At 39.4% G+C, this 26,561-nt stretch overlaps 2 protein-coding genes across 5 annotated transcripts in view; one reads left to right on the top strand and one right to left on the bottom strand.

The window, feature by feature from the left end:
- The window catches only part of slc44a5b (solute carrier family 44 member 5b), a 36,665-nt gene extending 17,289 nt beyond the window's left edge, over positions 1–19,376 (top strand). The window contains exons 3-23 of one of the 4 annotated variants that reach the window (XM_069150312.1): positions 2,652–2,725; positions 4,654–4,738; positions 5,059–5,143; positions 5,276–5,389; positions 6,824–6,884; positions 6,981–7,104; positions 7,251–7,295; positions 8,776–8,859; positions 9,914–10,026; positions 10,214–10,345; positions 10,601–10,700; positions 10,781–10,873; positions 11,208–11,295; positions 11,942–12,204; positions 12,402–12,496; positions 12,589–12,692; positions 12,810–12,883; positions 13,320–13,390; positions 13,925–14,013; positions 14,642–14,726; positions 16,488–19,376. In XM_069150312.1, the coding sequence (XP_069006413.1) occupies positions 2,652–2,725; positions 4,654–4,738; positions 5,059–5,143; positions 5,276–5,389; positions 6,824–6,884; positions 6,981–7,104; positions 7,251–7,295; positions 8,776–8,859; positions 9,914–10,026; positions 10,214–10,345; positions 10,601–10,700; positions 10,781–10,873; positions 11,208–11,295; positions 11,942–12,204; positions 12,402–12,496; positions 12,589–12,692; positions 12,810–12,883; positions 13,320–13,390; positions 13,925–14,013; positions 14,642–14,726; positions 16,488–16,585 (2,077 nt within the window). In that variant the 3' untranslated portion in view covers positions 16,586–19,376. Of the gene's footprint in view, positions 1–2,651; positions 2,726–4,653; positions 4,739–5,058; positions 5,144–5,275; positions 5,390–6,823; positions 6,885–6,980; positions 7,105–7,250; positions 7,296–8,775; positions 8,860–9,913; positions 10,027–10,213; positions 10,346–10,600; positions 10,701–10,780; positions 10,874–11,207; positions 11,296–11,941; positions 12,205–12,401; positions 12,497–12,588; positions 12,693–12,809; positions 12,884–13,319; positions 13,391–13,924; positions 14,014–14,641; positions 14,727–15,007; positions 16,354–16,487 lie in introns of those variants that run through there. The other 3 variants (XM_069150310.1, XM_069150314.1, XM_069150313.1) reach the window with 3 other exon arrangements.
- On the bottom strand, positions 19,302–25,583 carry LOC138198745 (LIM/homeobox protein Lhx8). Its single transcript, XM_069150343.1, has 9 exons — positions 25,406–25,583; positions 24,684–24,761; positions 23,965–24,090; positions 23,638–23,759; positions 22,849–23,069; positions 22,559–22,662; positions 21,474–21,569; positions 20,718–20,907; positions 19,302–19,885 (listed from the first exon to the last, which is right to left on the bottom strand). The coding sequence occupies exons 1-9, from the start codon at positions 25,484–25,486 to the stop codon at positions 19,809–19,811; spliced, it is 1,095 nt and encodes a 364-aa protein (XP_069006444.1). The 5' UTR covers positions 25,487–25,583; the 3' UTR covers positions 19,302–19,808.
- Between the last annotated feature and the right edge of the window lie 978 nt (positions 25,584–26,561).

Genomic DNA, 26,561 nt, shown 5'->3' with positions numbered 1-26,561 from the left:
GTCTGTTACAAAGCAGGGACAGTCTGTCATATTCACACCACAATGGTGCCCACGCTATTCTGTGGCACTTATGCCATCTGTGTCACCTTGGCTCCTGCACAATATCAGCCCTGCAAATATAACTCTGACACAAAAGTTTTCTATTGCACTGACAAAGCTTTCAGTAGCACTATTTTATTTTTATTTTAATGCAGCACTGCTTGCCACCACCATACACAAGCAGGGCATGTCCCCATGTCTAAGTATGTGTAAGTGACATCTGAAGACATCTGAAGTTTGGGACTGAGGCCAGGTCAGAATCCAAATAGCTTTTGCCTAACGATGTTTTCCTGAGATAAGACAGCGAAGCAGAATTGTTTTCACTCTCCTCCCTCTTTGTCGGCTTCCCTTCAACGCTGACCTTTGTCTGCTTCAAAGGTGACTTTGTTTTTGCACTGTGCTGCTGTGTTTGCACTTTGCTATCTTGGGAGTTGGAAAGCAACAGTAGATCTACAGTAACTGTCACGTTAAAGGAGAGGAAAGGTCATTTCGGTCCCAACCCTCATATCTCACCCTGTAATTACCTAAGATGTTTGACTCGGTGATTGCTAACTTATTTGCCACATAAAGGATGGAGATGTATCCAATGACAAGGAATGCAAAAATCGACAGCAACCCAGACAGATCTTTTTGAATGAAATGAAATTATACTTTCCCATCTCCCATTGTTAAAAATATCCACAATATCAGCAACAGCTTTGCGGGTCGTGTCTCAGGCTGTCTTCATTCAACCTCATATCCACTGGCAGTGTAAAGCTGTCTTCACTTAGCAGAGCTGTGCTCACTTTAGCTGCCTTTGTTTGTCTCTTATCTCCAAAAAATAATGTTCTTGCCCACAGAAAAATGGTTTGCACCCTCATATGTGTCACAGGTTCCCAAAGCTTTATGCCTTTTAGTTTGGGATGAAAGTAATAATTATTTACACTATTAACTAATCTGTAGATTGCTTTCTGAATTCTTTTTGTCAATAAAATGCTATAATTATGCCCAATAAAATTTTCTTAATGACTCGTTTTGTTTGACCATAGCTATACTGGTATTTATGAAAAAGAAATGCTGCAAATCCTCACATTGTAGAAGCTGCAACCAGCAATTATTTTTGCCAGTTTCTCTGTTAATTAAGTAATCCATTGATTATCTAAATAGTGCAGCTCTACTTTTAGTCTTTTGTAAATCAAGTGTCAGCTGGTTTGGCTGATGTTGAGTTTTCTTCTTGAAATCGTCCACGAGTCCATTATATAATATGCTGCTTAGGTTATGAGTGGCAAAATTAACATTTTGAATTTGCGACTATCTAGAGTCTTCATGCAATTCAGATAGTAGTGATGATAAATCTTATTCAGCAATGAGAAACAAGGAGTATCAGCAGTCCTGCTGGGACTGAAAAGAGTTCCAGTCCTTTATATTGTTAAATTCAGCAAACCAATCCACCAGAGCAGCCTGTAAAACTAAATGGCATGCCTTACTGCAGTTATTAATGCAGAACCATAAAAATGATCTCTTAATTGCAGCTGCACTTGCAAACAGTCCAGGATAATTTGCAATGCAAGCTTAAATTACACAGCTGACCCTAAATCGAAGAGGCTAAACCGAGCATTGCATTTGGTAGACTTGTTTACATTTTAATGTAAACGTGTCTGTTTAAGCTATTGTCCCTTTTGTGTATGGATTCCTCCACAGCTGATATTATGTGTGCACGTCACAGCTGTAGTCGCTCTTTCTGTCTACTTGTTAATTGTGAAATGGTTTTGGGAGGCTCTGCAGAAGTGGTGTCTGTATACAACCATGTAACCATGCTGCATACAAAACAAGGACGATCCACTGTTCAAAGAAGAACACAGAGGAAACACTGTCACGTCTCTGAGCTCGGGCCTCCCTTTGACCTTGGCTTTGAAAGCTGGAAGAGACCAGGGTCTCAAGTTAATTTCAATAGCATATGGTGTTAGAGGGAGGCTACGTATGTCCCTTGTATGGTACTACTGGGCACAGTGGGATGAACTTGTCTTCATTAATGGCCGGGCCTCGTACTTATAGTCTGAATGGTTTTGAAAAAGGGGCTTGGAGGGACAGCTTCTCTCAGGGCGGGAGGGAGGGGAGGAAAGCGTGTTATGCGGGAGAAACTAAGACAGTGAATAAAGACTCTTAGATGCTGTTTTAACCTAGCAGACCAAGGCTACTGGGAAGAGAGAGGCAATCTTCAAATAGCTGTCTCTCTCTGCCTGTGGGACAGTGAACTTTGGGGGGGGTGGGAAGGGAGGAAAGGGAGGTTCAGAGTCTCATCAAGAAGTCAGGAGAGCTCCACTGTAGTTTCTCGGAAAACACAGTATACAGATGACACTTTGTCATGCCTGGAAGCAAGCGCTGCATCTTCATATTGAGCTAAAACTCACTTGCAATACAGAAGCCATATCATAATTACTAACAACGAAATGGTTAAACTCACAAACGAGTTCCCAATTCCCCTGAAGGACTCATTACTAAATGTATTTGCTTATGTTACTGATTTTGGGAAACTCACAAAATAACAAATCATTCATAAATAACTTCATTTTAGAATCTTAGATCCCCGTGTGACACATCTTTATTTTTTCTCACCTTTTCTTCCTTCCCAGGAGCTGCACGGATGTGGTTTGCTGTGTTATCTTTGTTATTGCCATCCTCAGCTACATCGCTCTGGGCACTGTGGGTGAGTTTGACACATTGCTGCTGGTGATTACATCGCAGCAACTTTCATAATGACACACAAACATGTGCAACAAGCGGTCATAAGTTGTGTTATGACAGTATGATGGTAATTTGACAAAATCTTAATTTACAACACGGATTGTTCCGCTCCCCAGGACACACCAGCACTTCAAAGGAAAACGAGCTTTTTTTGGGGTTGTTGTTTGTTTGACTTTTTCATAATTGTGCGATTGATTATTCATTAAAAAAAAAAGTCGTGTTAAAAGTGTGGTGGTGTTGAGAAACCCAGCTTCCCCTTTTTAAGACGAGCAGTCCTGGGCAGGTGTGCGTGCTGCCAAATTCTCCGAAATTACATCGGAGGCGGCTTACTGTGGTAAAATGAACATTGAATTGACATGCAGCACCTCTGGTGGACTTCCTTGCAGTCTGAAAACTTGTGAAATGTTTGGCATTGTGTTACATGATAAAACTGCACATTTTAGAGTGGCCTTTTATTGTGACCTGTCTTTAAGGCCAAATTCATACTGTTTAATCAGCATTAGTATGTGCAAACATCTGTCAAATGGATGGATTATCTGTAAATGGTGATAAGTTTAATAAAATTGTCAAATTTGAAATAACCCTCAAAAAAGAAGTCTCGACTTCAACTCGTGAAAAATAGGAGCGAAAACAGAAACGTTTATATTTTCATTGAGTGTATGTTAGTGAATCTGTTTTGTGTTGCAGTCAAGTTTTTGACTTGGTGACCAATGATTCCCTCTGGCTCTCATTTCATTCAAATGTTCTTGTAGCCATTTAGTTCACTCGAGTGTGACAGAATCCACTTTGTCTGTCTTAACTGTAGCCATGCAGCGAATATCCCCATCAGCTCTCCTTTTATTTTTTCTTGCTCTTTACTTTTATGCCTCTTCTGTGCCCTCCTCCCTTCATTTCTGTTTTTTGCCTTTCAAGTTTTCTTCCTTTCCGCTTATTCCTCTTTCTAGTTCCCATTAGCCACTTTCCTTTTACCCCTTCTCATACAAACACACATATCCTTTTTTGAATTCAGCACACCTGATCGCACATCTCTTTTCATCTATTTGACATGCATGCATGACATCCATCACATAGTAGGGAGAAATACAGTCCCAATGCTGTCACTAAAGAGCTGTCTCTTGCCAGCTTTTTGTCAGTGGAGTCACGTCTCAATCTGGGCATGGGAAGGACTTACTGTTTCCCATTAATTTAAAAAGAGTAGGAGCCATGACAATGGATGTAACTTCAAATAGACACTGACATGTCTGCAATCAGTTGAAGAACACAGCGTTCTTTCTCCATAAGTTTTCAGTTTCATCGTCCCTGCAATGACTTATCTTTAATGTGCTGTCTCACGTTCAGCACAATCCTTCATTGACTGCCAAAGTGAAAGGCCATGAGACTGTTTTGTTTACGTTGGCCAAATTAATGAAACGGAAGAATTGCTTAGTAAATTCATTTTAAGGGCTAATACTCCTACTATCTAGAGAAACACAACAGAACAAATTAAACTGGATTGCTTTTTTTGTTTTTTTGTTTCTTTCTCTTAATTAATATGCATTCATGCACTTCCTTGAATAAATTATATTTGATCCAGGTGTCCCTTAATAATAAAATAATGCTTGTCCTTAGGTGGCAGATCATTTTCTCTGTTACATTAAAATAGATTAGCTGTTGGATTTGCACGCACCTGAGACTGGCTGAGGACTGCGAGCATTTGTCTTTAGGACTGGAGAGAGTCTGAAAAAGAGGGTAATGAGTTGTCCATTGACCTCATGTACTTACTTACTTACTTACTTACTTACTTCCAGTAGGTAGAATAAGTGCGACACATGAGTATACTGTGTATGTGTCTGGTAAGGCCACACATGTTAAAATGAGCAGCTCAAATATAAAAGCGTTGTGTGTTTTCAGCCTGGATCCATGGTGACCCCCGTAAGGTCGTCTATCCAACCGACAGCCACGGTCAGTTCTGTGGCCAGCAGAACACCCACAATGTGTGAGTGGAGAAATATCTGCTTCTTAAATTATTGTACAGTGGAATAATTATGTTGTCCAATTTGTCTGTCAGCTTTCCGTTGTTATCTCTACACTCACAATAGACTTTGACTACAATACAATACACGGAGATGACGTGATTAATCCTGGCAAGTTTTACTACACTGTGTGTGTGTGTGTGTGTGTGTGCGTGCGTGCGTGCGTGCGTGCGTGCGTGCGTGTGTGTGCGCATGCTGAAATGCTTGCTGATAAAACATTGCATAGTAATGGTCTTTCAGATCTGTCTAATCTGACACCCGTCTTCATCTTTTGTCTCCACAGAAACAAAGCCATATTATTCTACTTCAACATGTTGAAATGTGCCAGTCCTGCAGTTTTAATTAACCTCCAGTGCCCTACAACCCAGGTAAGAGACTGAATGAAGCCCCTCCTAGCAGCGCATTGTACAATGCTTTATGTTCCACTCCAGCTTTTCCGCCACGCTTGATTATGCAAGATTGATGGGTGCTCTCATTAAGAGAATGTGTTGCCTCTCCAGCTCTGCGTCTCCAAGTGCCCTGACAGATTTGCAACTCTCCTGGATGCAAAGAATACCAAAAACTGGGAATATTACAAGCAATTCTGCAAGCCGGGCTTCGAGATTGGCAGTAAGGTGAGAGCCAGTAGTTAATGGTCTGTTTTGTCTTTGTGCAAACTAGATGAAAGTTATACGGGGATGCTCAAACACAAAAATGGATTTTGCTCCTGTGTTCCAGTTTCTTAGACCTCCTTTAGACAATTTCTGTCATAGAAACACTTTCATAATTTTGCAAGAAAATCATTTCATCAGTTCAATCTGTGCTATCACAATAATGAAGAGCTTATTTGAATGGGCTTCGAGAGACCGGCGGAAGTGAGTTTGCAGCCACTCATGCACATCACAGCCCTGTTCTGTCGACTGGCAGCAGTTCAGTGGCTATGACGTTGGTATGATGGTGTGCAAGAATCAAAGTGAGGTGTTGAGTGGGAGCACAGTCATACTGTTTGAACTGAATCATAGTTTTTCCCTTTCACATCATCTCAAGTGGGACAGTTTTACGTCAAACAGGATTCTGCTGAATTCCATCACATCTGACTTCCTGGTCTTGCTCACGATTAGTGATACCAAAGTGAGATTATTTTTCTTGAAAATAGGAGCTACTTTTATTCGTTTAAGACATCCAAAGTTAAGTATAAGGTTTTGATTTAAAACTGACATCTGCTTCAGTTAATTATGGTGAGTTTCAAGTTGAGATTTCAAATCATTCTTCTGTCCCTCCAGGAATTCGGTGCAATTTTGCAAAATTCCTGTGATTTCTCTTTAAATAAGTTTCTACATGGAAGGTTAACTGAAGGCATTACAGTGCAAAGTAAACCTTTCCACCTGAAGAAATTGTCAAAACTGAAAGTGATGTGGTTTATGGGAAATGTGGTTTTATCATGAGAATTAAGCTGCCAATCATTACACTTCATTGTGTCAGTGTATTCTCACAGTATGATATATTTAATAAGTTTTATGCGGCCTTCCACTCTGTATTTTTCACTGTGGTGAATTTATATATTACAAATTTAAAGCACTTCATTTTACAGAAGATGAAGCTCATACATTCTGTATTAGTCACAGACTGCCTATTTTGTGAAGCTACATCACTTTTATGACTCAGAGAAAAAAAAATGACAGCTAAAATATTTCCTAATATCTATGATACGCAGTATTATAGAAAGTGATTACTTAGGATTTTTTTCTTTATTAGGTAGTTGTTTAAAAAAAAAAAATGTCCTCGAGTTCCAATTTTTGCCAAATCCCATAGCTTTACTACAAAAAAAAACAGAACTCTTCAAATTACATCCCAATTTTTGAAAGAAAAAATGCTGAGGATTGCAGAGATCACTAAACATTTTGCACAAGCATTATATGACAGAATTAAGCGAAACAAAGACCAGTTATCTTAATGAAAAAAGCGTTCCATACCAGCCTCTATGATAAAGAATATGATGAGTGAATGAGCAGCGATAAATCCATTGTATTCAGTTGTGTGAAACTTTGTCTCCTTTGTCTCCCTTTTAGTCGATTGCAGAAGTCATACGAGATGAAGACTGCCCGTCCATGATTGTGCCCAGCAGACCTTGTAAGTGAATTTGAGTACTTGTAATGACCGTAACACACAATAACTTATTATTTGTTTGCAAATGCACTAAACACTAAGACATCATTACTGTTGCAGTCCTTCAGCGGTGCTTCCCTGATTTCATTAGAAGAGATGGAATTTTAACTGTAGCAAATCAGACCAACTTCAAAGACGGGGACAACAACAAGAGAAGTGTCAACGACCTCAAAGATGCTGCCAAGTAAGACCTGCTTACCTGCAAGCTGTACCTTTGCTCCATTTGTGCAACCACATACGTTGTCATTAGACTGAGAATTGGCATGTCTCTGTGCAAAAATAATTTGCCCTCTAGAGTAAAGTGTTTTTAAACTGTTATACTGTCAATAGGGATGCCAACTCTGCACCCAGAGAGCTCTGGAAAGATATAAAAGGGTAGGACAAGTGGGCATGTTACTGATGCCCAGGAATGTGTCCAGTCACATTCAAAGTAGTGTGCATGTTTATTGCATGAAAATGCAGCTTTCCTACAAGCTCTAATAGAGTAGAAGAACTTCAGGGGTGCCTACAAGCTTTTGACCGCTGCTTTGTATATCTACGCTATCAGCATGTTAATGGTCTGACATACCAAACTTCAGATGAGCAGAGAGATCATGTATTTAAACCAGTGAGCTGATATTATATAAACATACATGATTCTGTGTTTGCTGTGATCACATTTTGTTTGTAGGAAATATAATGTGATTTTAATGCTTTTCTTATTCTCGCAAAGTAACTGCACCACAGCAAAGAGACGAAAGGTCACACAAATATGATTTATTTCAGCTTTCTAGCTTTGCCTGTGCTATGGCCAGTATCTTTATGTAGATTAACGCTGTTACCTGTGCTGTTCATCAAGATAATCCATCCCCACATGCCTTCACCTGCAGCAATGGACGGGAATAAGGACAGATTAATGAAACTGTTTGTGGCATATCTACCTCAAAACATCAAGTCATCTACTTCTTTGTGAGTCCATATATAGTTTGTGTCAAATAAAATAGAGAGTGACGTGGTGCCCCCTGGTGGTCATTAGGTCTGTTCCCTTGCTCTCGATGCTGGATGTGATGCAAAACTTTTGTGTATGGACGGTGACCTTTAGGAAGCGGACTAAGACCTCATAAGGTTGCTTTCAGCACCGCTTTTAGTGTTCCGTTTGTCCCAACGTGATGTCGTCCTTTGTCCCTCCTCAAGTCTGGACTTCAGAGCTCTATGAGAGTCATAGGGCAGTGCCTCGACAGTCAACCATTGCAGTAGTCAATTTCTGACTTTGCTGCCATTACTTTAACTGGCCCTTATTTTAGTGCCAAAGCAAGTGAAGCTTTTTATTGAGCTCAGAAGCTGAGCTATCCTCTGTTATGAAATGGGAAGTTAGCATTTAGTTAATAGTCTATGATTATCACTACACTGTGATATAGTGACTGATTATTGCTAACAGAAAAAGAGAGGTTATTGATCTAACACATCCATTACAATGTGCTGTGCCGTTAGGTGCTCCTCTGTATCATATTAAGTAACACATTGCTGTACCATTTATTGTCATATTGCAGGAACTATTGCTTAACAGCGCTTCAGTAACACTAAATCTGTTTTGTGGCTCACTGATATGTAACCCACAATTTATTTTCCCGACCTTCCGATACTATTAAGTAGCTGTTAGTGCTGACATTATCAAAAGCATTTTGAAACTGTTTTCATCTTTGTTTCACAGTGAGAACATTAAAGATAAATCAAGTGTCAAAATGTTTTTGAGAAGTAATCTAAGAGATGCATCAACATACACCTGCCACATTTCCTCTCTGCATTATTAAATCCCTTTTTGATGCCTCTTCTCTTTCATACTTTTTTCCCATCTGCACTTGTTACTCCGTCACAGAGGTATTGCCAGTCTGCTGAATGCCAAAGAAGTTGGCATGAAGATCTTTGAGGATTATGCAAATTCCTGGTTCTGGATCCTCATGTAAGAATGGTTTCGGGCTATTTTCATGGTTCATGTCTTATTATGAATGATGTGGGTAGAGATCCATCAGTGACATTGATGGTAAAATATAAAAATGAATAATTCCTATTATTCCTTGATGACATCTCTTTACTGTAGCCTTTAACTACAGCTGAAGCCCTCTTGCACGGTGCCTGTAGCTAAAGATGATATACCTGAGCATAAACACAAGGAAAATTCGCTTTTTCTATCATTTGTTCAACAAAAGTATCAACGGATGTAATATTTCTCCGCGGAAAAAGTAAATACACACTTGGCCTCAGAAGTTAGTTTTGCCCCGTCAGCAAAAATGCCTTCTTGGAGGCATTTTGCATAACTGTCCTCCATCTCTGAAATTGTTCCCCCCTCATCCACACAATATTCCTTCAGTTGCAAGATGTTTGCGGGTTTTCTTGCGTGTACGGTCCGTTTGGGGACTCAACATTTCAGCGGGGTTGCAAGAGTTACCTTCCCGTAATGACATTTTGGGAGACTTCTGTTTGCATCAGACTGTCTGCTCATGGGGTGAATTTGGGCCGACCAGCCCCGGACAAATTGGCTGTCGTTTGAAATCGACCCCACTTGTAGAAGATTTTCTTTACAGTGTAGTAAGTCATTTGAAATATTTTGAAGATCTGTTTAAATTCCTTGCCAGACTCATAGGTGTCCACAGGCCTTTTTTTCCTGAGCTCTTTAGATGTTTCCATGAAGATGCCACACACTTCAGTATCAAAGACAAAATCAGAAGCTTAAATAATAAGAAAGAATCCATCACTGCACCTAATCTGGGATTCAGATTTTATGGATTTTAAGGTGTGATAAATGTGAAGGATCTCTTATTTATTCATTCAAATCATCAAAATGTTAAAATGTCAATGTCAATTTGAGTATCACTTTTATGTTAGCACTTTTATTTTTTTATTTTTAAAGAGGCTCAAGTGTTTGCTTCTCCAAATATGTCTAAAAAAAGAATCCAATAATTGACTTGGTGTGTACTTCTTTTTTCACACGACTGTATATGTTTGTGTTGTTGCAGAGGTCTGGTGATAACCATGGTGGTCAGTCTGCTCTTCATCCTGCTGCTGCGCTTCACCGCTGGTGTGCTTCTGTGGCTCATCATCTTTGGTGTCATCACCACAGTCGGTTACGGTGAGTTTGCAAAGACAACTACCCACTTTGCCAGTGGCTACTTCATACCAAGTACACATGTTGGAGGCGTTTTTTTTAGGTTTTTTTTACATGTGACTCTCTTACTGTCTTGCTGTAATCAGTTCTGTTGTCATAACAAACTGTAGCAGATCTGAGACTGATCTCTGTCATGTTTTGTTTTTCTCAGGTATCTGGCACTGTTACTGGGAGTACAGTAATCTGAGCAAGAAGCCGGGTGCTAATGTCACCATCTCCGATATCGGCTTCCACACAGACTTCAACATTTACCTTCAGCATAGCCAGACGTGGTTCATCTTCAGTATGTTGTAATCCATTACCATCCCTTTACCTTACTGAGCACATGTATGATTACTACTGATTATTCTATAAGGAGTTGAATTCCAAACCCCTTCACTGTAGCCGTAGTATAATGTTTGTTGCTGAGCTTTTCACAACCACAACTCGCATCACAACTTGGATGGTGTGGATTTAAATTATTTACTAACTTGGGTAATCGATTGGACATGTTGTAACATATTTGTTTCTGCCCACTGACTCGTCATTTGTTTTGCAGTGATCTCGCTCTCTGTGATTGAGGCCATCATCGTGATTATGCTGATATTTCTGAGGTCGAGGCTGCGCATCGCTATTGCATTACTGAAGGAGGGAAGCAAGTAAGTATGGATGAAAGCTCTGTTATTTAAATGGTGTGTTTGACTCTTTTTTTTTCATGCATATAATGTTTGACTTCTAGGGCCATCAGCTACATCATGTCCACTCTCTTCTACCCTGTCATCACCTTTTTCCTTCTGGCCATCTGTATCGCTTACGGGGCGGTCACAGCAGTGTATCCTTCTAACTACTGAGACACTGAGAATGGTTTTATCTGGAGAGGTAGAGGAGTTCTGCTAGTTCCGTACTGTCTGGAGTTACTGGAGAAACAATACATCCGGTTTATTCGAATTGTCTACAAGATCATACATTATATTAAGTAAACCGATTATGAGGTACCACTGTAGTTGATGTAGTTTTACAATGATATATATGATGCATGTGAAAGTAGCATGTGACTATACGTAACTAAAGTATCAAATGAAGGCCAATTACATATCATCGTATGTCAAAGATTCTTTTGTGTAGGAAATACATTTTTGTGTTGCCCTTAACTAGTTTGCCCTCAGCTTTTTAGCATCTTCTGGCAATGCAGTCTACAAGGTCACGCCTGCTGACAATAAATGCATGTATGCAAACCTCACATGCGATCCACAGGTGAGCCCCACACTCTTACACGATCAACTGCTTTGAAAAAAACCTTTGTCTGCTTGGAATATGTGTTAATTTTTCTAATTTTTGTTTTCAGAAAAAGATAGTGGCTTTCATTTTTTTGTTTTTGTAACTGTGTAATTCCTCTGCCACTTTTTGCCGCGCAAAATATTTCTTTGTCGGACATCTTTTATCACATGCAACGTTAATCAATAAAATTTTGAGTGTAATAGCTTCTTTATTGCCTACGAGTAAACCTCGTAATGTAAATAGATGAGATGTTCTGACGTAAATAGAGTTCAATTAATAGCTGACAGCTGCGAACCCTTATTTGACCGATGTTATTTATCAGCCAGCCGGGCCTCCTGGGTCTGTGTAAGGTAATGTGGGTGTCTAAAAGCATTTATATGCTATGTGGTCACTTTGCAATTACAAGGTTACCTCAAAGCCATGCATTTAAAAAATGATTTGTTTACATTCAAGATAGAGGCAGAGTGGAGGAAAAGACAAGAAGAGAAAAATGACACCAGTTTTTTTTTTTCTGTGGTTGAGTTGTTGGACTACGGTGACAGATACATCTAATCAGATGTTCAGTAATCGCATCACGACTACCCGACTGCACATCGAGATCAAATCTGTTGCTTTCTTTCAGACATTCAGCCAAACCAACGTTACCAAAGTGTGCCCCGGGTCACAATGCATGTTCGCCTTCTACGGTGGTGAGAGCATGTACCACCGCTACATCTTAGTCCTCCATCTGTGTAACCTGTTCGTGTTCCTCTGGCTGGTCAACTTCACCATCGCCCTGGGCCAGTGCACGCTGGCCGGGGCCTTCGCCTCCTACTACTGGGCCCTGAAGAAGCCAAAGGACATCCCTGCCTGCCCACTGTTCTCCTCATTTAGCAGAGCCATACGGTGGGTAGCTGAGATGTTATATTTTGAGATTTACTAGATTTAGAGTTGAATGTATTTTTTTTTTTTTTTTTTAATTTGTTGCCAATGTTTATATTGGGAGGTCTGGTGTTTCTAGTTTGCTTCTAATATAAAAAATAACATTTAGTTGTTGTCATGTTAAATGTTCACATGTAATATTGAATTTTCTTGTATCACAGTTATCACACAGGTTCTCTGGCCTTTGGTTCTCTAATCCTTTCTGTGGTGCAGATGATCCGAATTATTCTCACGTACCTGGATCACAAACTGAAAGGCAAGCTGGAACTCTTTAAGGCCCCGATGATCCCACTCCTGTTCACTTTAATGATTGTTTCAAATGAGATGTTGATCGTGATGTTTTCCCAGGTTCTCAAAATGCCTGCACTCGGTTCTTGCTATGCTGCCTCAAATGCTGCTTCTGGTGCCTGGAACATTTCATCAAGTTTATAAACAGAAATGCATACATTATGGTGAGTCATTTCCAATAGCACTATTGATTTATTCACATCAGTCAGCTGGTAATTGGTCTAAGCTTACACTTCAAAGCTCTAACTACCCACTACTCTCTAATTTGTTCTCACCAACAGATAGCAATATATGGGAAAAATTTCTGCACCTCCTCCAAGGATGCTTTCTTCCTCTTGATGAGGAATGTGGTTCGGTAAGACCTTTGTTAAATGTCTCTGTCAGATCCACAAGTCTAAAAAAAAACCTCATTAGAGCTCACATGACTTGCTGCTGAGACGTGCACTGACAACACGTCTTACTGTACTCTATCATGAAGCTTCAGTCTTAGATTTTAAACACTAAAATTTGTTTTTTCCATTAATTAATAGAAGTTAATTGATTAAATGTCTGAATAAGATTTTGGCCCAAAACAGGATTTACTGTATACATGTTGATGAAGCAATGAAGAAATTAGTGTTTTAAGCAGTTGCACATTTTCTCTAATAAACCACCATTTTGTATTTAATGGTGACTGCACTCATTTAAATCTCTGTTGAGTCTGCGTCACAGTGCATGGCACTGTCCTCTCAATTTCTCTGCTCTTTGCTGCGTTTCTCTTCCACACTCACATTTCTCTCCCTCCTCTGAAGGGTGGCTGTCCTGGACAAGGTGACAGACTTTCTGCTCTTCTTGGGGAAACTGCTTATTTCGGGGAGTGTTGGTGAGTTTCATGTCAGCCGCACTCTCTGTGAAGTGACAAACAGTGGCAGAGAAAAAAAAAACTGCAGAGGAGGCAGGATGATATATCTTCCTGAATGTAAGAAGGATGATAAATCTTCTTGCTCTAAGTTATTTTTGCACTGCACAAACTCTGTCTCACGTATTCGTTCAATTTTTGTCAGTAGAAGTTGAAATTTACAGTCCAGTAGTTCTCTGACTCGATTTAAATTCAGTTTATGAGATCAGAAAATAAACATAAATCTTACACTGCCTAACCTCTCACCATGGAGTGTTGTTTTGTTCTTAGATTTTTGTAATGTATAATTTATTGATCTATGTTTGTAAGACCTTCATTGTACCCCTTTTAACAAATTATAACTTCTGTGGAATCCCCTATTTTAAAAGTGTAAATCTTCTTCCAAAGCATTTCAGAGTTTGACAAAAAAGTTAGATTTCTAAATTCCTGTCATGTCTTTCACATGACGCATGAATATGTGTATATCTTCGGTTGTTACTCAGTCGCTTTTCCTTTCAGGTGCTCTTGCATTTTTCTTCTTCTCACGTAAATTACCAGTTCTTCAAGAAGAGGTGCCATCACTAAACTACTACTGGGTGCCCCCTCTGGTAAGGAATTCAAGTGTGATAAGTAGTAACCGTGGTAACAGGGTCTGGTTTAGATTGAATAAAAGGTGCTCGGACTGAAGGAGGTATAACTGTGTTCTCAGTTGGACCATTCATTGTGCACACAAAGGACTTGAGTGAGATTCTCTGTGGTGTTTGGTTTTGTTTCAAGTCTTCCTACTGGTAAAGGCGTAAATTATTCCCATAGATTGTTTCTCGGGCTCAGTTGGTACCTATAATTGCACATTGTTAAAAATAACGGCAGAGGAAGATTAAAATATAGATAGCATTGCATTAGTTGGACGCTAGTTTAATTTCACTTCACTGCTTTTCTCCTGTAATACAGCATTTAAAAAATGTGTATTATAATGGGTTTTTTTTCCAATGACTGTTTCCTCAATGTCTCAAAACTTATCTGTGAAAAGTTGTTAAACTCCATTTAACAATTTTTACAGTGTTGCACAAGCTAATTAGTTCCGTTGAAGGATGTATGACTCAGCGTTTTGTAGTCTTCTTGATGGTTTTGGTGTTTGTTGAAATGCCAGTTGTTGTCGTTGCACATTAAAACAGAAATGCCTGACAGAAGCTGACAATGCAAAGCATGCTGACTGTGTCCCGTTGACTCTTTCAGACGGTGATATTTGGATCCTACATGATTGCACACGGCTTTTTTAACGTCTATGCCATGTGTGTGGACACGTTGTTCCTGTGCTTCTGTAAGTATGCTGGTCCTTCAGTGCTTTACATGCCACAGTGAGAATATGACGACCGGTGCTGTGATGGTTAAAGATCTAATGTCAGCTGTGCAGTATAATTCTTTTCCCCCTTTTAAAACCCATTGTAAAATAAGAACTGATCCCAGCTCACTCACTGTTTTGAGCTCTTTAATTCCTGCATGTTTATTTATCTGCACTAAGCCTTTGCTTTCCTTTCTCTTCCTGGCTGTCACTCTGTCTGCTCTTCCTGCTCCTCCTCTCCTGTGGGGCCCTGGTCTCAGGTGAAGACCTGGAGAGGAATGATGGTTCTTCCTCCAGGCCCTACTACATGTCTCCTGGCCTGCACAAGATCCTGCGCAAAGGAGAGGAGGGTGCCTCATCATGCGCCGCCTCCTGAGCGATGTGCGGCCGTTTTGCTAAACCTTTTGACTCTCTGACTCACTTCTCCTATATCTGCTGTATGTGTGTGGGTCTGGACGTTCGAGAGCAAGTACTGTAGGGCTAAAAACTAGATGCATCCCAGCCTGGTCAGGAATGACCTGGACATGAAAGGACATGCTGTTACTTCAGGTCCTTGCAGGAAAAAAAGGCACAGGAGACTGGAAATAAAGACTTCTTTTCACTTCCTTTCTTGAGCCAACTCATATACTTGCCTTTTTTTTCTGCTACGCTTTTGTTCACGTTTCTTTTTTTCTTCTCTGTATTCTCTTCTGACCTCTGCCTTACTGAGAGGGTACGTGTCAACTCGCAGGACGGATGCGCAGGCTGAGATAAAAACGATATGAGCATTTTTACCCAAACAAACATGAGGACCTTAAAATGTACAGATGCCACTGATGGACCATTGCATTATGCATCATCATTAAAAAAAAAAAAAAAGAAAGAAAAAAAAGTGGTGGACTTCTGGGGCCACCCTCTTGTCGCACTTTGGTCTTCAAGTGTAAAATCATGTTTTGTATGCACTTTCACATAACGGTAAAAGAACCATGTGATTTATTTCTTCTGTGTAGCATGATTATTTTACTGGCTGTTGGTGTTTACCATTGGTTTTATAGGTTGCTTTAATCCACCATATTTATACTAACACAAAACACACAGTTCCAAAAGTGGTGTGTAATCTGCACTTAGCAAAACAGGCGTCTCTTCTTTTACATCAATTACTCAGTCATTTCAAAGCTTCCATTACGCTCATAGAGGTACTGTAAACCAGACGGAGACTGTGGGAGGTCAAGACTTCAAAAGACATTTAATGGTTTTTTGCTTAAAATCTGAACAGAACCTGACCGTTTTCAGGAAACTTTTGAATGCAGCCACTAGTTTATGTGCCTAGTTGTGAAAAAAATAAAACAAAAAAAATAAAAAAAAAAATGGTTCTCTTACTCTGTGGTTTTAGACCTAACACCAGGAACTTTTGAGATACAATTTATAAAAGGATGTCAAAGCCATTTTTGGTAAATTTTTTATTGGATGGTTCAGATGTTGTGCTGTTTTAATACTAAGTATAATACACACATCTGTCTGGAGGTTATTCAGTGTTCTTTTTGTATAGGAGATTTTTTTTTTTATCAATGAATCCAATGAAAATGTGACTCGTTGTTTTCGAATAAACATAAATGGTTGAAGTATTGTCAAGTGCATTTTCAAAGGTTTTAATTTGGAAATTGAAGATATCAGAAATATCAGATTTTAACGCTAAATGTACAAAATGACGCTTTAAATTGTGATCTCGGTTTTTAACACGCTGCTACTGCTGCCTCCTAGTGTGGGATCTGGAAGTGAACGACGGTTCCGCAGACCGGCCCTTCTACATGAACACAACCTTGAGGAAGATCCTCAACAAGCCGAACTGCAGGAAGTAGAGATGAGGAGAGAGGTGGAGCGAGAAGAGAGACTCAAGGTTATTACCACAGCATGGTACAAGCCCCATGTGGCAATAAGCACTTGTATTTTAAGTGTACACTATAATAGACAAGCCACTTTTACTAATGTGATTCACACACATTAATTTGTGGACTTGGTGGTTCTTGGGAATTTAGAGTGAACTACAGATGCCTGAAAAAAAGACTTGGTTTTAGATGGTGTACAAATTCACACCAGGTTATTGTAAATATTTTTTAAATGTACAGTTATAACTGAATTATGTGGGGGGGGGGGTTATACGCTTTAAAGCCACAGTCATATTACGCAGTAAGTTCCTATACTGAAAACAAGTAATTTCTTCCTGTAGTGGTTCTCCAGTAACCTCAGCTTTTGTTGTTTTTCTTGCTTAGTCTCTTGTAGTTGCCAAATTTCACCACTTGGTGGTGCCAGTCATTACCAGATGTATTATGTGTGCTTGAATGCACTGCTAAGTTCTTTCCATGAAATGGTCAAACATCAGCTCATCTGTGTTTTTAACACAGTTTGTGACCTATAAGTGTCTCACATTGAGAAACATTATCCACCGTTTTCGTATTTAAGTGTGAAAGGCATGATACCATAGTGGTTTAAAATGCCTCTCAAGTGCCTTTTTTTTTTTTTTTTAAAGAGACTTGCCTCATTGAGTGTCTCTATTGAATATTGCAGCTACTTAGTTTACATGTACATACATTACACTATTTAAATATAAAGGGAAATTTTAGCAACCAGAGGTAGAGGTCTTTGTTTTTATCCAAATATTAGGTTTGATGGTAGGAATGAAAGGTGAAGTGGAAAGATGTTCTGTGTTTGGTGGTTTTGAAGAAAGTCACAGGTTTGTTCTCGGCAGCATAAAACACGGCCTTTTGACATGGGAACATGTATCTATGACTAGGAGGACAATGCAATGAGGCAATGACGGCTTTAACCGTTACAGAGAATGACGTGGTGACCGGTTGCTCTTAAACTGATACTCTGAAAATTACATTTCATTTAGCTGACGCTTTTATCCAAAGCGAAAATGTACCTCATCAATATTAAAAAGATAAAACTTGTCAGTTTTAAAGGTGGCGTCCTTCACAGAGAACTAACTGAACTGAATGCTGATGTACTCCCAACGCTTGTGAATTTCCAAACCTGGCAGAATGTCTTTGGACACTTACTCAAGCTACTCTTGGTGCATGTATAACCCCCTGACCAGTTTAATGCTTATGTGGCACATGTAAGCTAACAAACAGGTTAGACCTAATGGACCATAAAGAGCAGAGAAGTTGTTTTTAGCTACTGGTGTGGTTTGATACGTTTCTCTGAACTGCAGCCTGAGTGTGTGAGTCTTTGAGTAGTTAGTATACAGACTAAGAAGGTTTTTGAGACCACCTGTATTAATAACAAAACATAATTCCAACATGTTCTGGTTAATGCTCTGAACCTCATTCGAAACAGTGTTAAATGTTTATGTTTTACATGTTGTGTTGTTGTTGATCCAAAGTGGGGCTTTTGGGGCAGTTTGCAGAGTTGTTTGTGTTACTAGTAAGCCAGTGGTGTGAGAGATGGAGTTGTGTAGATTCATCTGTTAAATGAAGTGTTTGATTAGCTCATTAGATCCCATGTGAGGCGCAGCTGAAGAGGATTTTTCCTTTGGAGACAAAATTCAGGGAACAAAGAGTTTCATCACAAAAGGAGGTGCAGTTTTGTAGACTGATGAAATAACTGAGCGACGCCGCTTCACACTGCGTCCTTGTATTTTACTGACATCAAACACTTTTTTCATCCTTTTTTCATTTTCAAAATTGGAATTCTGCGTCACTGAGAATGGTGCTCACCTTTTAGATCTTGAAGATGTGACTCATGTTTGAGTCTTTGTGTTGTGTTTTTGTCAAACCTGAGAACCTGCCCTCATGGTGCCTCGGAGTGACAGCACTGCCAGACTCACACACCTTCTGCCGCCGTTTGAGCTGAACACGCTGGGACACGCACGACGTAACCATTCAATAAAAGCAAAATAGCTCTGCTTGTGTATCTGACAGAAAAGAAACGATGCATGTAGTGCTCAGTGGGGATTTTCACACATCGGGGATGATGTTGTTTCTTTTTATACTCAATAACTACTACACTCCTGGTTGACTGTAATGTGTTTTTGTGCATGTAGCTCAGGTTTACTTTCATACACACCGGGGTGAATACCTAAGATCTGATAAGTGAAGTAAAAAACTGTGTTTTTATATGCCTTCCCCTCCCTCCCATGTCTGGAAATTAGATTCTTTTGGTCAACCACAGTCAACAAGTAGACACAAGTTAAACTTCTCTGTGGGTAAAATGTGAGTCAGTTTTCTCACCGCAAACTCTTAAAAGTCTTAACTCTGAAGATGTAGTGCTCTAACCTGTCGATAGAAAGATGAGTAACATTCCAAATTGTTTTATTTACTGCCGCTCATTTGTCCAAACACACGACAGTTTTAATGCCTGTCATATATTTATTTTAGCCATAAAAGTTTTATGTGTTTTTAAAAGAATATTGCCTTTGGTGTTTGTTCATCAGTCAGATAAATACAGTCTGTTTTGTTACCTCTGCTTTTACCCACGATTTGTTTTTCTACTCTGCACATTTTCTTCCAGCTTTCCTCCTAAATTATAAATTTGCACACCGAGATGTCGGTTTTCATTCACTCATCTCCCAGGTTTGTGAAATTAGACATTTATTCTCAAAACAAACTTCACATACAATAAATTAAATCGCAACACTGCTATACAAACAAGTTCATCTTCATCTGGAGTTGACAGTCTGGGTCTGCAGGCTTTCACTTAGAGGAGCACAGTCAAACTTTGTCACCAACTACACAAACAAATAGAAATCTATAATGTCATGTGTCACAATCCTATGAGGTACACGGAAACCTTTCCATCTCCACAATATACAGTACATTTAGGACTGTAAGTCATAGTCATCCATAGTTTGCGTAACAAAAATATAAACATGTATTGATGAATTACTCGTAGTTCAAGAAGAGAAAAGGTTTTATGACTCACTGAAAATGAACTTATATTTACCATGGAGATCAGAATACGAACGTTGGTGAGGTGTGTGTGTGTGTGTGTGTGTGAGAGAGAGAGAGAGAGAGAGAGAGAGAGAGAAAAAGAGAAAGTGAATGGAGAGTGAGAGAGTGAGTGAGTGTGAGTGAGAGCAGCTCAGGCGTGAGACACAGGCAGTGAGGTCATGGCGTGGGCCGGCAGCAGCGGTTGAAACATGGATGGCGGTGAGTGAACTGCAGACACACACAGAGAGAACACAGTTACTCCAACAATATCAAATATCAATCCAGAATGGAAATGTTTCCATAAATTCTATTGAAATATACAAACATCTCTATATTGAACAGCTTAATTAAGGTCATCTTTTTATGTCCATTTTGTGAAAGCTTTTACATTTCCTCCTGCGAGTTCCTATTGTGCAAATATATACACAAGGTAGCAAACCAACTCTCTCATATTTTTGCTCGAACATTCTTTATTGATTGCAATTATATCAGTTTTTAGATATTCATCTTATTCCCTGATATTTATTAAAAAAAAATAATTCTTACGTCTCCTCCTTTAACTTTGCTTTTGTTTTTTAATGTTACCAGAATAAAACCTCAAATCATCCGCAAAAAACTTCAGCTTTATTTGCATTTGTCTACATTTATGCTGCTTGCATTTTCTGACTGTTTAATTTTCTGATCCAAAGATCAGTTGATAATGGACAACCTTAACTGTTGCCTTTGTTAGTCGAAATACTTAAGTTAAAGTATATTTAAGTCGACCTGGAACGTTGGTGACATGTAAATCATCTGTGTCCGAGTTATTTTGCCTTAAAAAGATGTTGTTGGCCGACAAATGCCATCCGTGTCAAATCATTAACAGAAATATTTAACCCGCAGAATATTCACATCAGGAAAATTACCGTAATATATAAATGTTTTTTTTTTTTTAATTGTCGAAATATAAATTTCTCAATTTTTGTAGTGAGCTCTCAAGATCTACAAATATCAGTGCCAAATACTAAAAACAAATATGCCAAGCACAATCACAATAATTCATGAAAAGTCCTGCGCTCACTGTCTATGAAGGAGTGCAGTGCGGAGAGCATCGACCCCTCCGGCCCTCCGTAGGCTGTGTACTGCAGCTCCTCGGGCGTGGGGGTGGGCTGGGACAGGCGGTTGGGCTGCAGTGAGGTCATTGGGGTGCTGGAGGTGTGGTTGGGGCTCACGTGCTTCTTGTGGCGGGCTCGACAGTTCTGGAACCAGACCTGAGTTAACAGGACAAACACCTTTTTTTTGTGGGGCTGCATTTGAAACAACACGCCAAGATGGAGGCAACCACTGTCACAAAACACATAGACGGGCACTGTCGGTAGTTGCGTCAGCTTGTAAACCTACAAGCTTTTATCACTCTGCCAAAAGAAAATCTCATTCTTTGTCATTTTGTCAAGGAGTTAAAGTCGAGCCGCTATGTTTGCCCTGGTGAGTAGAAACCACTATTGTCGTCTGTTGCAAGATGTATTGAATGTATTTAGCCTCACAAGCAGCCGTATAAAGCATTTTTCTTACTTTCAGTGCACACTGACGTTAACCAGCTTGTACAAAATAATATTGACTTAGCTTTTTATATATTCACCACATTTGTAAATAAGACTTTCTTTCACAATTCAAAATGTGTAAATTATTTTTTTTTTTAATGTTTCCACATATTTAACATGAAATGCACCCATAATAAAAAAAAATTAAAAAAAAGTTTAAACTTCTGCATCTTTCCAAGGCGTAGGATCATCCTGCCACCACCTGTTCGCTCTGCATGCAGCGACCCCTCACTGACCTGTATGACTCTTCGACTTAGACCCGTCTGCTCCGCCAGTTTCTGCAGTGTTTGAGCATCTGGGTTGTTGTCCTGAGCAAACTGAGCCTGCATCACCTGCGTGGACACGGATAGAAGATGGTCGGTTAAATAACAGACAAGTTAGCTGTGTGAACTGGAGAACATACGTGACTGCTGAGAGGAGATTTGACCAGCAGCTTCCTTTGTCTCAGTCACAAGCGCTGTCTGTCGACTTGGAAGGAATCCAGACGGATAAAAGAGATAATGAAAAATAACTTCAAACAAAAATGTAAACATTTTGGGTAATTTTGGACATTTCTCTTACTCTGCATAGATCTAAATGATCAATTATAATTTACGTTAAATAACAACCAAACTGAAATTACAATTCCTGAACAACGCACATAATCCTTTAAATTGCAAAAAGAGGAAACATTACACAAAAATATCATTCAAAAAAACAGTATTTTTGTTAGATTTGTTCTTCCTTTGCAGAATTTTTCATTACAATAATTTACTAAATATATAGTTAATGAAACCCATAATGTATTTTTAGTTTTACCTTGTGTTGACACCCTCCCTGATAATATTGTTGACTTAAATTCATTGATGATTTTCCTGTAATTACACTGTACCAGTATAAAAAAAAGGCCACTTTTTTACACATATTTTTTCAGTATTTTAAGTAGAGATTTGTTTTAGCTTTTTTTTTGCCCAAACAAATAAATGAAATGTGCTGCTGCTCTCCTGCTGTCTGTCAGAGAGCTACATCAAGAAGCAAATCCCAGACTCAAACTCATTTAACTTTCATTCTCATTTTCAAAGTCTGGGGCCACTGTTTTGGGGACTTGGTACCTTTAAATTGGCAAGTTTTTAGGCCAAAAAATGGGAAAAGAAACAGAATTTTTCAGCAGAATTTATGCATGAGCAAAAAACGTAGACTCCATAATTAAAGTGACTCTTCCATCCCTCACCTTAAATAAGTGGGAATGTATAAATAATTAAATTGACATTTTATTTCAGCCAATCCTAATTGTCACCATTTAAATTTCCGTGCATGCATGTAAGTGATGGTAATGAATGACCTGCAGCTGGTCCGCAGTGAAGCTGGTCCGAGCTCTTTTGGAGGGTTTTGGCTGGTTGATCTCCTGCTCAGTGGGCAGAGCTCCTTCCATGTTAACACTGTTTCCTGCAGCCAGAAAAGTTTCTCATATTAAAAAAAAAAAAAAAAAAAGAACCACGACAGGTGTGCATTTTATATGTTTAAAAAAGAAAAAAGAAAAAAAAAAAAACTTTACGTTAAAAAGCAGTATATCCTGTCTTATTCCAGGTGTTCTTTTGGAGTACCGACCGAGCCCCTAGCAGGCCCGCTCACCTTTCTCCACGGCCCGCTTGAGGTTGTCCAGCATGCAGTCGTAGTGGACCCTGCAGAGCACCTTTCCCTCCACCAGCGCGAACTCCTCACCGGTGGACAGCTGCCTCTTGCAGGAGAAGCAGGCAAAGCAGGCCAGGTGGTACACGTTGCCCTTCGCCCGGCGGACCCAGTCTGTGGAGTGGATGTTCCGGCCGCAGCACGCGCACCAAGTACCGTATCTTCTGCAGGTAAAAGGTCACGATGAGCAAATTAGACACCGACGCGGCTGAATGCAACTTTTAAGGTCACGGTTTCGGCAGAATTAGACCAAAACTCGCAGACAAACTTTTGGAAACAAATTGGCTATGACGTGTTTAAATGAAAGAGTTAAGAGTTATAATCAAATTAAAGCTTTCGTCTTTTGTCTCCACCTGACACAATCTTTTACTCGACTGAACACTGAAATCGTCTATGAATCTATCCATCGATCTTTTCTATGTCATTTAGAAACGTTTTCCATGTGATTGAGACAATAATGTTGGTGATGAATTATTGGCAATTAACTATAAATACATTTCCATTTAAAAAATGACCTCAAGAAAATGCAGGGACAAATGTCAAGTCCTGCAACTTGTTATTATTGTAAACAAATAAAAATTTTAAAAAATATCAATCATAATGGTTATCGATTTCCGATACAGCTTGTAAGCGTATTCAGTTGATACAATTTTGGGTTATTTTCTGCAAAGATTTCGTTTTGGTAACTTCTATTTCCGTTTGATGAGTTCTACTACAAATTTATGCACGTACCGAAAGTAATCCAGTTTACAGAAAACCTCTTTTTCTTTAATGTAGCAGCTCGTGTGGCTGCCAAGTGAAGTCTGGCACACGCTGCAGGACAGACAGCGCACATGCCAGCACAAGTCGTTAACCTAAAGCAAAGATATGACGAATTAGCAAAAAAAAAAAAAGTCAATCAGTTCGAAGGTATAGGCCTGCATAAGAACAAGCAAAACACATCAATCCCAAAACGCAACCGGCGGAGAGGGGGGGGGGGGGAACGGGATGAATAGTTAAATGAGAAGTAATTCTCGCAACGAGACGCGTAAAAAAAAAAAATGGACCACATTTGTTTACCTTTAATAAATATTTATCCACTATCTCCTCGTTGCAGCTCGCACACACAGTTCTCCCCAACAGAGGCGCAGATGCCATCGCCTGCAGCGACGACGCGTCCTCATCCAAAACTTCCACCGGTGCGCCCTGGAGAGATCAGGCTGCGGTTAGAAAATTACGCACAGGAACGCAGCCACCCCCCACCCCCCTCCCTAACCTGCAGTACAGCATGCTCTTCTACACTTTGTTTGAACTCGGTTCAAAACATTGTGTAAAAAAAAATAACCAGGAGAAACATCTTACTCGAAGATTTAGTTGTTCTGTCTTTTGAAATTTTCACTTTACTCTGCTCAAGTTATCAAATTGTTTGAAAGTTTTCCTGTAAAACGTGTTCAGCCATTATTAAAACAGATTCATTCAAGTCCTTTTAAAAAAAAAAAAAAAAAAAAGCCGGGAATTTGGGGGAATAACGTTTTAAAAATGGAATTATTGGTTAAGAAAAAGGTTTTACTTTCAGATTGAATGTGGTTTTTTTTGTTTTGTTTTGTTTGTTTGTCTATCTTAATTTGTGGTATATCCAAAAGGAAAGTTGGAGATATTTCCCGAAATTTGCCATTTTTTCCGTCCACAGCTTCAACTTTAAAAGAAAAGAAAAGAAAAGAAAAAAAAACGTTATCCGTCCAAAATGGTCCCCCAGTTTTTGAGAATAAATCAAAAGTTTCATTCGTGCATCAGCCTACCATTATATCCCTCCTGTCCTCAGTGCATTTGCCTAGCAGCTCTTCGTCTCCTTTGCAGTCTTCGCACATGACGAGAAGCTACGGCGGGAAGAGGATGCTGGTTTGTCAGACGGTCACATCTGCCTTAAATGCCCCCCCTGCACCTTCCCATAAATATCATGCCTTTCACTTTTCACCATGACAACGCCGGCGATTACCAGGATGACATTTAAAACAGGAGGATAGTTATTACTTACAAAAACAGACAACACTTGAACTACTACTTATCCTATGTGCATTATGTTCTTGAGCTCTGAATTTAGGATTAGACGGCTGCTCGCTTTATGCGCGCGCGCGCTGCGGTTAAAGCCAGCCAACACGCCAATTTCACGTGTCAATCAGAAAACCAGCGCGAGGTCTCAGGGGGAAAAGGGGGATTGATTTATTTAATAACAGCAATTAAAAGGCTAAGTTCGCCACAAACGTCTTCCTGGGGCAACCAAAAGGTGAAGAGGTCTCATTAACTACTTGAGTTTTAATTGCTGAATTCAGGGAGGGGTGATTTTCTTTGACATTTCTTCAAATGGTGAAAATACGGAGCTGTCAGCGTGCTGGAAGGCCGGCTTTAATGACAGACTGAGGCCCTCTCTGATTTAATTGGCAAAGCAATTTTGACTAATAGCCTATTTAATCTCCAAAACGCCCTGCTGATCAGAAACTATGCGTCTGTCTTTTCCACTCACCTCATCGTTGGACAACAGAGATCCGTTATCGTTCTCGTTAACAACGCAACACTCTACTTTTACTTCACTTTTCCAGCGCATCGTCTGAGCCCAGGACACGGGAATCTTCCCAGTTTCAAAGTAAAAGACGCTGCTATTCTTTCTTTCTCCTCCAGGATTCCTGCGTGTGTTCCGTCAGTCAGCGTGCCCCGAGCTGCTTCTGTAGAGGGCGGATCATAATTCATATTTTCTTGTCCCTCCTGGCCGCGCCTCCCCTTGGAAATAGGCTTGGTGTGTGTGTGTGTGTGTGTGGGTTTGTGCAAATTGTGAGGGGAAAAAAAAAAAATCAGATTGTTATCAAATGCAAAGTGGGGAAAAGTAAAAAAAAAATGTATATGTGCGTGAGAAAACCCCTAATTTTGAGTGACTGGAAGTTTTGATGATTAGTTTCTGTAGATTTCTGAGGGCAGTATTGTATTTCTTATTAAACTATTTGAGATCACTGGTTACTTGTTACAAAACATGTCATTGTCTAATACCTGTCAGAGTGAGAATACCTGACTTTTACTGAAGTTTTAGGATGTTAAAGTTACAGTTTATTTACATTTTGATAAAAAAAAATAAAAAAAATGTAATGCAGTGTTTTCCAATCACTTCAACAAACAGGTGTTTTTTTTCTCCACCTGGTCTATCTGAATACATTTTTTTTTTTATGGCCAGAGAAGTTAGATTAGTCTGTAATTCACAAGAGAACATTTTTGTTAAATCTCCAGAAAATCAACATTATTTGGAGAAGCAGGAATATGCTTTGTTTGTTGCTGCTTTACTAATAATTATCTTTCCACCCCCACGATCTACCCAACATCCCCGAGTGGGTTCCTGAACCTCAGGTTGTGTTTGCTGCCTGCCTTCATGTGTGCTAATTAATTTCAGTACAACACGGTGGATCAGATGAACAGACAACCAGATTAAAATATGAGAATGTAACTTGGCTGTACAATTCATTTTGTTGAGGCTGTAGTTCCATTTTTCATAGTTTGATCATTTAATCCATAACAAATACAACAATATAGTTTGTAGGTACATCAAATATTTCCAAGTTTTATTGTTATATTGTACCCAAAGAAAAATATTTCTTGGTAAGACCCTGAACACACGCTTGCACATTAAGCATAAT

The sequence above is a fragment of the Embiotoca jacksoni genome, unplaced genomic scaffold, assembly GCF_022577435.1.
Source record: "Embiotoca jacksoni isolate LCO1_2020_lvr unplaced genomic scaffold, fEmbJac1.0.p SCAF_16, whole genome shotgun sequence".
NCBI lineage: Eukaryota > Metazoa > Chordata > Actinopteri > Embiotocidae > Embiotoca > Embiotoca jacksoni.
The sequence above is the reverse complement of the archived record's forward strand: the minus strand, read 5'-3'. Positions and strand labels throughout refer to the sequence as shown.

Excerpts from the sequence above, each read along its gene's own strand:
- LOC138198745 (XM_069150343.1), bottom strand. The coding sequence starts at position 25,486 with ATGCGCTGGAAAAGTGAAGTAAAAGTAGAGTGTTGCGTTGTTAACGAG. Across the intron at positions 23,760-23,964 it reads TGGATAAATATTTATTAAAG|GTTAACGACTTGTGCTGGCA; the intron begins GTAAACAAATGT and ends TCTTTGCTTTAG. Across the intron at positions 19,886-20,717 it reads ACTGCACTCCTTCATAGACA|TTCACTCACCGCCATCCATG; the intron begins GTGAGCGCAGGA and ends GTGTGTCTGCAG.